General features: G+C 39.9%; 1 protein-coding gene across 3 annotated transcripts in view; it reads left to right on the top strand.

Annotated features, from left to right (window-relative positions):
• Window positions 1–13,123, top strand: part of LOC134663144 (protein trachealess) — a 188,463-nt gene that overhangs the window by 54,593 nt on the left and 120,747 nt on the right. For all 3 annotated transcript variants that reach the window (XM_063519490.1, XM_063519498.1, XM_063519506.1), the window contains exon 3: window positions 5,423–5,470. In XM_063519490.1, the coding sequence (XP_063375560.1) occupies window positions 5,423–5,470 (48 nt within the window). The remainder of the gene's footprint in view (window positions 1–5,422; window positions 5,471–13,123) is intronic.

The following is a 13,123-nucleotide window of genomic DNA, read 5'->3' on the forward strand; positions in this document are numbered from 1 at the left end:
TATATTTTAACCCTTCACATAACATTTTAGGCACTAATCAAAAATACTAACTTTCAGCCTTCAGCCAAAAAAAACCGATCATAATGTTCTGTTTGACGTAAAAGTGTTACCGCAATAGTCATGTACGCCGTACCGATGGTGAACCTCTGCAGTCCCTACCACCTGGGCAGCTACGGGCCCCACACGTCGAGCCTGCAGGACCCCTACTGGATGTATGTATTTATACATAATAATTAAACATACAAATTGTACAACTACTTTAATGTTTTCGTCTATAGCTTGAATTAATTGGAATATCTGTAGCTTTTATAAAAACCGGCCAAGTGCGAGTCGGACTCGCGCACGGAGGGTTCCGCACCATCAGCAAAAAATAGAGCAAAACAAGCAAAAACACAAAAAACGGTCACCCATCCAAGTACTGACCCCGCCCGACGTTGCTTAACTTCGGTCAAAAATCACGTTTGTTGTATGGGAGCCCCACTTAAATCTTTATTTTATTCTGTTTTTAGTATTTGTTGTTATAGCGGCAACAGAAATACATCATCTGTGAAAATTTCAACTGTCTAGCTATCACGGTTCATGAGATACAGCCTGGTGACAGACGGACGGACGGGCGGACGGAAGGACGGACGGACGGACAGCGGAGTCTTAGTAATAGGGTCCCGTTTTTACCCTTTGGGTACGGAACCCTAAAAACGAGTCAAACGCGTGTCGTACTTTAGATTTTTTTTTAATAGAAATGTGATAATTTTTTATAGTCCAACATTAAGGCCACGATGGGTAAATTTTCAGATTGTTTAGTGTAAAATAGGGATTTAACTACTGAAATAAGCACGAATGCAAATAGCACATGTGAATATATTGACGACTACCGATTGACAGCCAGTTTATTTTTCTATTCCTAGACAGCCTACATTGCACTCCTCCACAATAAATTATTAAATACACATCAAACTAAAAGGACTCCCTTAAAGAGTACAACAACAAAACTATAGATCTAACCTAGTAATTCCCTTAAGGCGGCATTGCCTAAAAGGACGAGCCTGGGGCGGTGACGGTGTGTTCGGTAAAGAAACATTTGACGATGGAGGTGCGCTAGGTAAAGCATCTTGAAAAATAGGCGACCCAGGTGGTGATTTAGAGAGAGAAACGCTCGGTTGAGACGCATGCTCCGGAGACACCACCATGTCTGACGTCGATCCCGCTGACCGCCCGACTGAGTCCGTCCGGGTCTCCATTTCAAGTCCGTCAGGGTCATTTGTTACATTAAGTTTACGAACTCTGTCATTATCAGGATTTGTACGGATATCAGGTTCCAAAGTTTCTGGAACGGGATATACAAGAGACTGTCTACCCGATCGCCGCTTCAATTGATCGACATGTCTATGTACCACTGACCCATCAGCCCCCTTGACGCTGTAATCACCCGACCCGGTTCTATGCACTATTTGCCCTGGAGCCCATTTTTCCCCCTTAAGGTATTGCCTATACCAAACCTCTTCTTGTAACCCTAGTTCCCTATGTGCTCCTCCCGCAGCTAACTTCTGCCGTTGCTGCGCCTGACGCACCACGGCCCTAGTGTCGGGCTTCAAAGTTTCGAGCTTGGTACGAAGACTCCTACCCTGAAGTAATGTGGCTGGACTCTGGCCGGTAGTGGGGTGAACCGTATTTCTATAATATAACAAATAAGTCCATAGAGCCTTATTTACATCATTTTTTTCATAAATTGCTTTTTTGATTACTCTCTTTAGAGTTTTTACCGTAACTTCAGCCAAACCGTTTGAAGCTGGATGATAAGGTGCAGAAAAGATATGTTCGATACCGAGTCCCTGGCTGAAATTTCGCATTTCGGTACTAGAGAAAGGTGGCCCATTATCTGAAACTATTTGTTTGGGTAACCCCCACCTGCTAAATAATTCACACAAAATGGCAATTACAGCGGTAGCTGTGGTACTAATCATGTGGAATATTTCCACCCATTTGGACATCGCGTCAATTACTACAAGATAAGTCTTTCCGGCAATTGGACCCATAAAGTCGAGATGAATTCTAGACCATTGCCGATCCGGCCAAGGCCACATGCAAGGCGCTTGCTTTGGTGGAGTATCCGCTTGTACTGCACACGCGTCGCACTCGCGGCACATGCGTTCTACTGCCTCGTCGACCCCGGGCCACCAGACATAACTCCTAGCTAAAGCTTTAGACTTCACTATACCCATGTGAGGCTCGTGGAGCATCCGTAATACCCGCTCCCTGCATGACTCCGGAATCACTAACCTGTAACCCCACATAACGCAACCCAGCTCTTCGTATAATTCGGCCTTCCTATTAAAAAATGGTTGTAACCCAATTATGTCACAATCTGCGGGCCAACCCTCTCTAATGTACCTTAAAACCCGTGCCATTATGGGATCCCGAGCAGTCTGTGAACAAACCTCACCATAGTTGAGCAACAAAGCCTGCTGAATAAAATGCAAGTATGTCTGCTCGGGCGCTGTCGGGCTCGTTTCTCCGCACTGGACTATCGGTAACCGAGACAACCCGTCTGCTCCATTTTCGTTTGTACGAACATACTCGATAGTGTACGTATATGCTGATAAAATCAGAGCCCAGCGTTCCATGCGACTAGCGGCCATAGCTGGTATTCCTGTGTGCGGCCCGAAAATGGATACCAACGGTTTGTGATCAGTCCTAAGTGTGAAATGCCTACCATATAGGTACTGATGGAACTTATTGACGCAAAAAATTAATGCCAACGCTTCACGGTGTATTTGAGAGTAATTTTTCTCTGCGTCCGTTAGCGTCCTAGAAATGTAAGCGACTGGACGTTCACCCCCTCCACTCTGGTTTGGTTGCGACAAAACTCCACCAATTCCCCGTGCTGATGCATCACAAGTCAAACTCAGAGGACGATCTGGGTCATAGTAGGCTAAAACCGGCGCAGTAGATAACACTGTTTTAATTTCTACGAACGCCTGCTCACAATCTTTCGACCAGTGCCATTCAACGTTCTTCTTTAGTAAATCATACAGTGGTACGAGCCGTCCACTTAAGTGCCTAACAAACTTTGCATAAAAGTTAATCAACCCAAGAAATGACCGCAACTCTGTGACATTACCCGGTCGGGGTATCTTGGTGATTGCTTCTATCTTATCCGGGTCCGTCTTCACCCCGTCCTTACTTAGAACATACCCCAAATATTTAATCTCGCTAACTAGGAATACACATTTAGCAGCCTTCAATCTTAACCCGTTGTGATGTAACCGACTGAAAACTGTCTCTAACGCTTTTAGATGCTCCGACACATTCTTGCCCCCAATTACTACGTCGTCCAAAAACACTTCGACGTTGGGAATTCCGCCTAACACAGTACACATCATTCGTTGGAAAATACCTGGGCTAGAAGCAAGACCGAAAACAAGCCTGTTGTATTTGAATAAACCCCGATGAGTATTTATAACCGTGCAGTTGTTAGACGAATCCAACTCTATTTGATTGTACGCTTGTGATAAATCGATTTTTGAAAAGAAACGTGATTCGCCCAATCGAACAATTAAATCGTCAATCTTTGGTAATGGATAGCGGTCTACTAATAATGCCGGATTAACAGTCGCCTTGTAATCCGCACAAATCCTTAACGAGCCGTCTGGTTTGTTTACCGGTACCAATGGAGAAGCCCAGTCGGAACAGTCGACGGGCTCGATGATGCCGTCGCGTAGCATGGCGTCCAGCTCGGCGTCGACGCGTGCGCGTAGCGCGTACGGCAGCGGACGCGCACGGTGGAATACAGGCACCGCGCCGGGCCGCAACTGCAACGTCGCTTTACCGCCCGAGTACCGCCCCAAACCGCCTTGAAACAACTCCTTATACCTGTCACATAAAGTTTTAATATTAGCATTTACTTTAGGATTTTCATTATTTCCACCTACATGATGACAGCTATCAAACATCGGAATGCCTGTTTTTAATTCCACTAACCAATGTCGTCCTATTAATGGAGTTTTACCACCCTCAATCACAAACAACTCTAACTCTTTCTCTGTAGCACCATAACGAACCTTGGGCTTTATCATTCCGGAAGAAGTCAGTGGTGTTCCGTTGTAAAACGTAAAGGAAGCACCTGGTGGTTGTAAAGGAATATTCTTGAAATAGGTGTGGTATGTCTCACTACTTATGCAGGACGCAGCCGAACCCGTGTCGACTTCCATAGTGAGTGAATGATTGTTTACGAAAACAGGCAATCTCACCGGCGGGTAATCACTCAAGCATAAGTGATGAAAATCTTCCTCCTGCAGGGTCTCCAACGTGCGATGCTCTACTCCGTCATCTTCCGTTTTCCCGCCAAGTTGATGTAGATTAGTCCGTCTATCGCGCGACCCCTCCGCTGTCAGTTCTGGACAGACGCGACGCAAATGGCCAATGCGCCGGCACCGGCTGCACTCGTAACTCCGGAACCTGCAAGTCTGGTAAGTATGGCTGTTCGCACCGCACCCGCCGCAGTGGTGGGTGCCTCCGCCCGAACTCCGCCCTGGTGAACCACCATGTCCGCGCGATCCGCGCGTCCCGCCACGTCCTCCGTGGCCGCCAGCGTTGATACGCCGACCGTATGCCGCGGTTATAGCGTGTACTGGGTCCGCTCCCGCCGCAGCACCCTCGCCGTTAACCGCTCCCGCCGAACCGTCAACCGCAGCCGAATCTTTGATTGCGGCCTCTAAAGTCGTCGCTTTCTTAACCGCGTCCGAGAAGGTCAAACCTTCGTCTTCGGCAAACAAACGTTCTCTAATCTGATCGCTTCTGATACCACATACGAACTGGTCTCGCAGATCAGTGTTTAGATTAGTCGCAAAATTACAAAATCGGGCTGCCTTCTTCAACTCCGCCACATAATCGCTGATACATTCCGTGCCCTGTCTCTTTTGCCTAAATCTGTAACGTTCCGCTAAAACTGACGGAGTCGGTTGTAAATGATCTTTGACTAATTTGACAACTGCATCGTATGTCAGCTCCGATGGTTTCTTCGGGCTCGCGAGGTTCGTTATCAGCTCATACGCCTCGTCCCCGACTGTAGCTATCAATGTAGGCAGTTGATTCTCCGGTTTGATATCATTTACCTTAAAATACATTTCCATTCTTTCAATGTAAGCCGACCATGTTCCGTTTTTAACGTCAAACTCTTTTATTTTACCAATCGGCATTTTCTTGCCCTATTTTGTATAGGTATGGTGAGAATAAATTACCGCAGACACGCTTTTCCTTATTTCCTTTCGTCGCCAGTGTAAAATAGGGATTTAACTACTGAAATAAGCACGAATGCAAATAGCACATGTGAATATATTGACGACTACCGATTGACAGCCAGTTTATTTTTCTATTCCTAGACAGCCTACATTGCATTTAGCAATCATTGTTCTCGTTGTTCCAGGAAGCCACCGGTAGATGGCACAGGGAACACTGCATCCGTCAACAGTCGGTGAGTACCTACCTACCTTTGTTTATCTATCTATAATAAATTCAAAAGTTTAATCAATACTTTCAACGTGAAACTGTCTATAGGTACTAGCAGGATAATATATATTGGCAACTATTTGATGAAACGGTTTTTTTAACACAGGTAAATTTTTAATATACCTACTAACGTACTTATAAAAAAATGCACGAATAAAATCAAGTAATTTACAGTAAGTAAGAAGGTACTGCCCCTCCACGCATTATAACATATTAAATTAAAAAAAAAAAAAAACAGTGACTATTTTGAGTTCAAATTAGTTCCATTAGTCTTTAAATTGGTGTGAATGCGGTCACTATTCAAAAGTCGAATGAACTTAAATATCAATTAACGTGTTTTTTAAGATTTCCATATTGTTTATCAACTGCCAAATAAGTAGGTACTTATATTTGAAAAGTTATCAAGGAAATAAGCAGTAGCCGATCGCAATATCAAGTCAAGCAGAGGTCTAAAATCCAGATATCGCTAAAAATGTAAAACCAGTAAGCAATTTGCGTTCCTTCATTAGCCGGTGACCAAAAGTCGGGATCGGGCAGCACGCCCAAAACGTGTTGTGTTGCTCTGACATCGCGTTGGATCAGCGGTCGTTCCGTCCGGCCAAATAACCGAGCAACCGCGAGCGGGAGTTTGATGGTTCTGTATAAGTAATGAGAGATAAATAGAGATAAAATAGTTTCTCCCAAAGTATATATTTAATTACACAAAGAGTCTACCGCGATATAGTTTCATTGTTTTTACCTTAAATTCCGACGTTTCAGCTGAGTTGCACCAGCTGTGGTCAGGAAAAGACAGACGTTCTAGCAAATGTCAACGGAAATATAAATAAAACAACACTGAACTTGCATCAGAACGCGGTAGACCCGTTTGTGTAATTAAATATGTGTACAAAACGCGAGAATTTAAAGTGTTATATCCCCAAGGGTAATTTGTGACAAATATTATTTATTACACCGGTAGGTGCCAAAGAAAACAGTAGGTACACACAAATTAAACATATCTATTAATTAAACTATGGTTGTCAACAGGCTACCTTTCTAAAATGTTTTTTTTTAATGTTTTTTTTAACAAAATTAAAACATACTTCTATTCAAGAAAATATATTCCGCTGCCAATTTACAGAATTATGGATATTCACATAGTTTACCTATTGGCAGATCAAAAAATTAAATCCATGAGATTTGATTTTTCAAACACATAGCATCTGTCATATGACTCATATAGCTCCTACATCGAGTCATACTCGTGTTACCCATATTATTCATAAAATGGTATGCAAAATTATTTATAAGTATGATATGAATGTCAAAATTTAAAATTGTACTTAAATCGGTAGTTTAGAAATTCTACTGCATATTTTTAGCGGATCTCCAAAACGCTATCCGATAATCCTGCCTCTAAAAATGGTAATTTCTACTCAGTTCTCACGAACGAAACAAAGGATTGAGTGAAAAAAAGAGCTAAATATTGAATGAGAAAAAAGGTACCCAATCACAATAAAATTACGCCGCGCGCACTGTAATTTCGTTTTCCAATCGGCCGAGATGCGAACGGTCGTAATCTATGATGTTATTAAAATCAGTATGAAATGAGGGGTAAATCTATTTAGAGCCATCTGAGCGCTTCCGATTGTTGATACTATAGTTTCTACAATATTTTAACCCTGATTTTCAATTAGATACCTACGTGACAATTTTCATAGAGTTTTAATTACAACTATTGTACATTAGCAGCCTGTGTAATCAAAAGTTGCAGGCTAATTTGAGATTAAATACGAAAATGTTGTAGAAAATATGTCTTAAGTTTATTTCGAATATGTTTAAGGATTATAAACAAATGATCTATTATAGTAGTAATAATCTCGTTTGCATATTCATAAACAACTTGAAAGAATTTAAACCTCAAGCCAAAAAGTTGGTCCTCGAGTCCGCACAGTATATAAGTGTGTATTTTTCTAAGCTGTTTAGTATGCGGGCAGCGCGCGGTAAGCCGGGCTTAAGACACTGGCTGAAAATAATGAAAAACCACCACTCGCTGTAAGCCCGGACAAATTAGATCTGGCGCGAGGGGAAACACGATGGACATTTTGCGAACATGTAACTATGTCACAAATTCTAACGTTTAACTTTTCAAACCGAAGTTACTTCTACATGTACAGCTTAAGGATGACTCAGGTTAGACCGGGCCGTGTCCGGGCTGGAGCTTCCGGCGCTTCTTTTTCTATGGAAAGCATCACGTCTATCATAGAAAAATAAGCTCCGGAAGGTCCGGCCCGGACACGGCCCGGTCTAACGTGAGTCATCATTTACTCTAAATACTCGTGCCTACATATTATTATGTGCTAGCTAATAACGTTCCACTTATTTAGAACAGGCATAACATTCTATCTACTTAAAATAATACTGCCTCTACGTCTACGTAAAAAGGTTCCAAGTTGAGGACTGTAAGTTTATTTTCTATACGAGGCCTTATTAGATAAATCATCGATGACTTATTAGATAAATCGTATTACAAGGTTATCTTATCTCTCATATTTAGTAAAATTAACAGCATTAGTGCTAACTCATTTCATACTCTAGCCTTTGTAACTAAAAATTATAAAGCAATAAATAAGACGAAAAAGCAAATTAATCTTACGATTTGCATATGATTCCACAACGGCCCTCTTAAGTTGGCCACATAATAACACAGCAAAGAAAAATAAACATCTGCTCGTTATTTATTAAGTGCGACGATAGCCGTATTTAAACGGCCCGGAGGCAATCTCGTACGCTTTATTAATAACGCAAATATGGATTCTGCGCACTACGCAGTTGTTTATGATAACAAATTAAATTATAATATTTATAATCATATCTAACATTGATGATCTGTGTTTACAATTGTTATATTTGCCCAAAGTATTAATATATATTCGATATCGTAATTAAAGTTGACCTAGCCCTACGCAGGCTCCACCAACTGTGCTAACGCAACCGCTAAAATTCAACAATAATTTTAACAATTTCACTCCTTTTGTCATAAATATCTGATTTTGTTGTTACTGGTTTCGGACTGTACCTACTGCCGTAGTCTTTTTAAGAAACCATGAAAAATAAGGTACCTATATTATATTATTTTATTAGCATACAAATCATACGAAATCATCACTCCCGCATCTAATTTCACATAATCTACATACCTATATGTAATTACATTCAATGCTTTATAACTCCAAATATGGTAACAAAATAAAACGAACTCATGTAAATGGTAAAGAATCCTAGCGGAAGATAACATTATAATAGGCGCATTAAACGTTCCTCCATTCCCAGCCATAAATTATTATTAGAATTTACAACAAATCGAACCGGGCATAAATCGAATAACACAATAGCTCGACTAATTACGAGTTACCTAGTAGGGACAGTAATCGAAACTCGGATCATATGAATCGGATGATCGAATCGATTCCTTATGCGAGCGGTTATTGTTTTTAATCAAACATATTTGCATATGGAACTTGTGCCGGTTTAAAATATGGAGCGATAAATGTGCTGTTTACAAACAGTTGTGGGAATAAATCTTTGGTTTTTTATATGATTTGGAGAGGAGTGAAAATTTTCAATGAATCGATACTAATGACACCTATGAAGCTGTATAATATAATAGGGATGTTGACTGTATTTAAAACAAATCATGTCACACTATGTACGAAAAAGTAGATTTGTTTGAAAAAAATTGCTACCAAATATTTTTTGAAACAATTTATATTTAACAAATCGGATAAAACTATAATAAGGAGTAGGTAAATTGACCGTGACGTCACTTGTTCTGTTTTCACATAAATTCCATAGTAGCTGATCGTTTTGACATGTCGAAAAAGTAAACTGATTTGACTAATGACTCTTAATGAAATATCGTGAGTAAAAAATAATCTTCCTCGCGTTGTCCCGGCATTTTGCCACGGCTCATGGGAGCCTGGGGTCCGCTTGGCAACTAATCCCAGTAATTGGCGTGGGCACTAGTTTTTACGAAAGCGACTGCCATCTGACCTTCCAACCCATAGGGTAAACTAGGCCCGTATTGGGTTTAGTCCGGTTTCCTCACGATGTTTTCCTTCACCGAAAAGCGACTGGTAAATATCAAATGATATTTCGTACATAAGTTCCGAAAAACTCATTGGTACGAGCCGGGGTTCGAACCCGCGACCTCCGGATTGCAAGTCGCATGAAATATCGTGAGTATTTCAGGTTAATTGAAATAATGCAAGTGTGCAAGCAAGAATGTTTTCAATATTCATGAATACACATCGGTAACTCGTGGCATTTAGGTAGCACTTAAAAGATTAGTTTAATTAATTCCTTTTTTTAGTGGTTTCTTTTTCTCGACTCGTATAGGAAGAACATTGTGACATCACTAGTCTGTTAGAAACTGTCAAGTGCCACCTAAGTGCCACGAGTTACCGATGTGTGCTCATCACTAATCTTTCGAGTTACCGATGTGTATTCATGAATGTCTACGAATAAAATATTAAAATAAAATTTTACTCTAGGTCTAAATGCTTTAGATGCATCCAAACTATCGTTATAAAAATTCGCCTGATATTATTCATTCAACCAGCATCCATGCATCACGGCTATCTCTGTCATACTCACACCAAATCTACACTTGAGCCAGGCCTCTCGCTCGCACATACAGGAGCGTGACTAGCATACTTCGTAGTTTTCCTTACTTTATGGCTTTTCCGTGAAAAATTACCTAGCCAGGCGGCCAAATGAGCTTTTAGGATTACAGTATTATATCGACTTCAGACTTATGAAAATATGCAGGTGCCAAGAGGTGCCACATAGGACGGCGTTCATGTATAAAATCTATAGGGACATTAGTCAATATAAATGACAAAATATAGTGAACAGAGGTTTAAATGGATAGCTTTGGTTTAGAGCATGTTTAGAGTTAGATTTGGCAGTGAAAACGTCGATTTGACGTTAAACATTCAACTCAACGATAATAGGTTAAAAATGAACGAGGGGTCACACTCAAATGGAAGTAGGAGTGAGAAATATTTGGCATTAGGTATTGGTCTCTTTTCATAAAGACTAGTATTCACTTGATAAAGCGTCGGCATCTTTTGACTGCTTTGACGGCACCGCATCTTTCTACTCAGACCATAGAATTAATATGACTAGAAAAACTGTCAATCTTCAAAAGTGCGACCAAAAATGAAATGCAAGTGTGTGCGTAAATTGTCTATGTGAGATCAAAAAGATCAAAAAGTGATGTCATGTTACCATTGTTACAACATATTAATAATCTGTCGATGTTTGATTGATTTATCGAGTACTTTTTCAAATGTGTTATTTTAAACGTTAAAATTCTACGACATTATTACGTATAAATAACACTTTCACTGCGTGTGCTATCAAAATCGTTGCAGACTTATCTTAATGTAACTCTTACTGTGTTGGAAAGTATAACAATCGTTATTATTTGGAGTCGGTTATAAAAGCTAATATCTTAATGATGTCTTGTGAAGAAATAATTACATAGCTATTAATATACCGACAAGTTATCGATACTGTCATATGAACATTTTGTCAAGCCCTAGAGTAAAGTAACAGGTTATGTTTTTACACAAAATATTTTAAATTATAGACTAATATGATAAAATATTAGCACACAAAGGAAGAAAAACTTATAATGAACTTTATAAACCGGCTTCTTACACTTTTTACGCTGACACTTTGACAAAATATCGTTATGAAAATTTCGCTCCGAATATCATAAATCCTCTGAAATGAGTATTTGCTTGGATTATTTGGCACTGTAACACTGAAATCCGGCACACTACAAGACACCATCTTCACTGAATTACTTTATTTAATACTTTTCGTCCTAATCCGTGTATATTTTTCAATTTGTAAATTACCGTGATACGCTCTTGGCCGTCCGCGGCCGTCGTCAAACTCAAAAGTGGTTACGTTTTCTCATTGGTAGTCTGACTTTTTCGTACTCATGGGATGTTCATATACGTGATGGCTTCCCTTTCGCACACTTAAGCTGTCTGTCAAGCGCGAGCGGGAATTGTATGTCTGTGACTCAGACTCATATAGGTTTTCAAGTTTGAACAATTTTTGCACAAATATTCAACTGAAGTGACATTGAGATTGAGATTCGACCTTAATGAGATTATCAAATTTTACTTCTGAGATTTTGAAATGTTCTGAATGGCTACCTAAATGTTAGGCTTAGTTCTTGTGTCCACTGCAATTAAAATAAACGCTAACGTTGCTATGAAATAGAATAAAATTACATGTAGGATTTTTGTGTACAACTTGTGTTGGCCAGAATTTGATCTGCACCCATTTTTTTGGTTCACATAAGTAATGGCACTCTAACAAAGTTATATGATCCGACATTGCTATAGCCATGCTAGCCATTCAGTCACCAATAAACGAGCCGTGTTTTTGTTAATTTGCCGTGAATAATTTATTAATAGGCGACTTTTTTTGGACTAATTGGTCTTTTGTTTTAAATATTTATCTGCGCCGCGCTATCGCGATAGATAAGCGAGATAGCGATCTGCGACCAATTAAGCTTGTGCGAATAGCAGTTCATTTACATTAGCCGTATGAATATATGGGGACGAGATGTATTTTTGTTGGTAGCGCGAGGCGGGCGAGTCCAGCTCTTGGGAGAACCAGTGTTATGTGGTCTTTAGTAACAATTACATATTCTGTAAATTGTCTTGTACGACAAGCGATAAACTAAACGATAGGTAGGTACCGTAAGTCTTGTGTTATTTTGACGTGTTATGGTCGCGTCTGCCACGCGAGATCTGATATAGTACAGTCAATAGTCACAGTCAACGTAGCCACGCCGTTTTGTCGACTAAATAACTAGTGTTTAGTTTTAAGTTTATAAAATACATAAGTATGTATGTTAGTCTGTAAGGTATTTGTAATATGGGCCTTGTTGCCTGATTTAAATTAAAAAAAAATAGTAGCAGATGAAAACGCGCCAAAAGTATCTGCCACCCCGGAATAGATTTTCAAGTAAGTAGTGATAGAGATAAATGAAAATGTACAGTTCGCGTTCAAAAGTATTTGTTACAGTCTAAATTGTTCTACATACAGACGAGACATACCTCTTTTTAGTAGAAACTGCTAAACAATCACAATACATACTTTTGATGCGTAGTCATGATTTTGATGCTGACTGTACAAACCACGTTTATATCTATTTGGCCCAAGTAAGATGCAAAAAGAAGTGTCCACGTTAAGCATGACCATACTACTAACGCATACAGATTAAGCAGTTTAACCTCTGTAACAACTACATACAAGTAAGCGAAGTTGGCAGCGATTGGAATTATGCCCCAACTGTAAGGTGAGCATGTGGTTGCAAAAAGCGTGATCAAGTGCAAGTTGTAGGTTCGTACATTTGTCCTAAGTATTAAATAAAAAATGTTTAATGTAAATGTAGGTAGGTGCGCAACGAAAGTTATGTTGGTTATAATTTATAACTTCTAAACTTAGCCACCTTCAAATAACGATTTAAAAAAAGTTCCACAACACTGCTCTACCAAGTCTCAGTAATAAGTATATTCATGATTTCTTCATCATTTTACTCTCATGT

The sequence above is a fragment of the Cydia amplana genome, chromosome 1 (genome assembly GCF_948474715.1).
Source record: "Cydia amplana chromosome 1, ilCydAmpl1.1, whole genome shotgun sequence".
Taxonomy (NCBI): Eukaryota; Metazoa; Arthropoda; class Insecta; order Lepidoptera; family Tortricidae; genus Cydia; species Cydia amplana.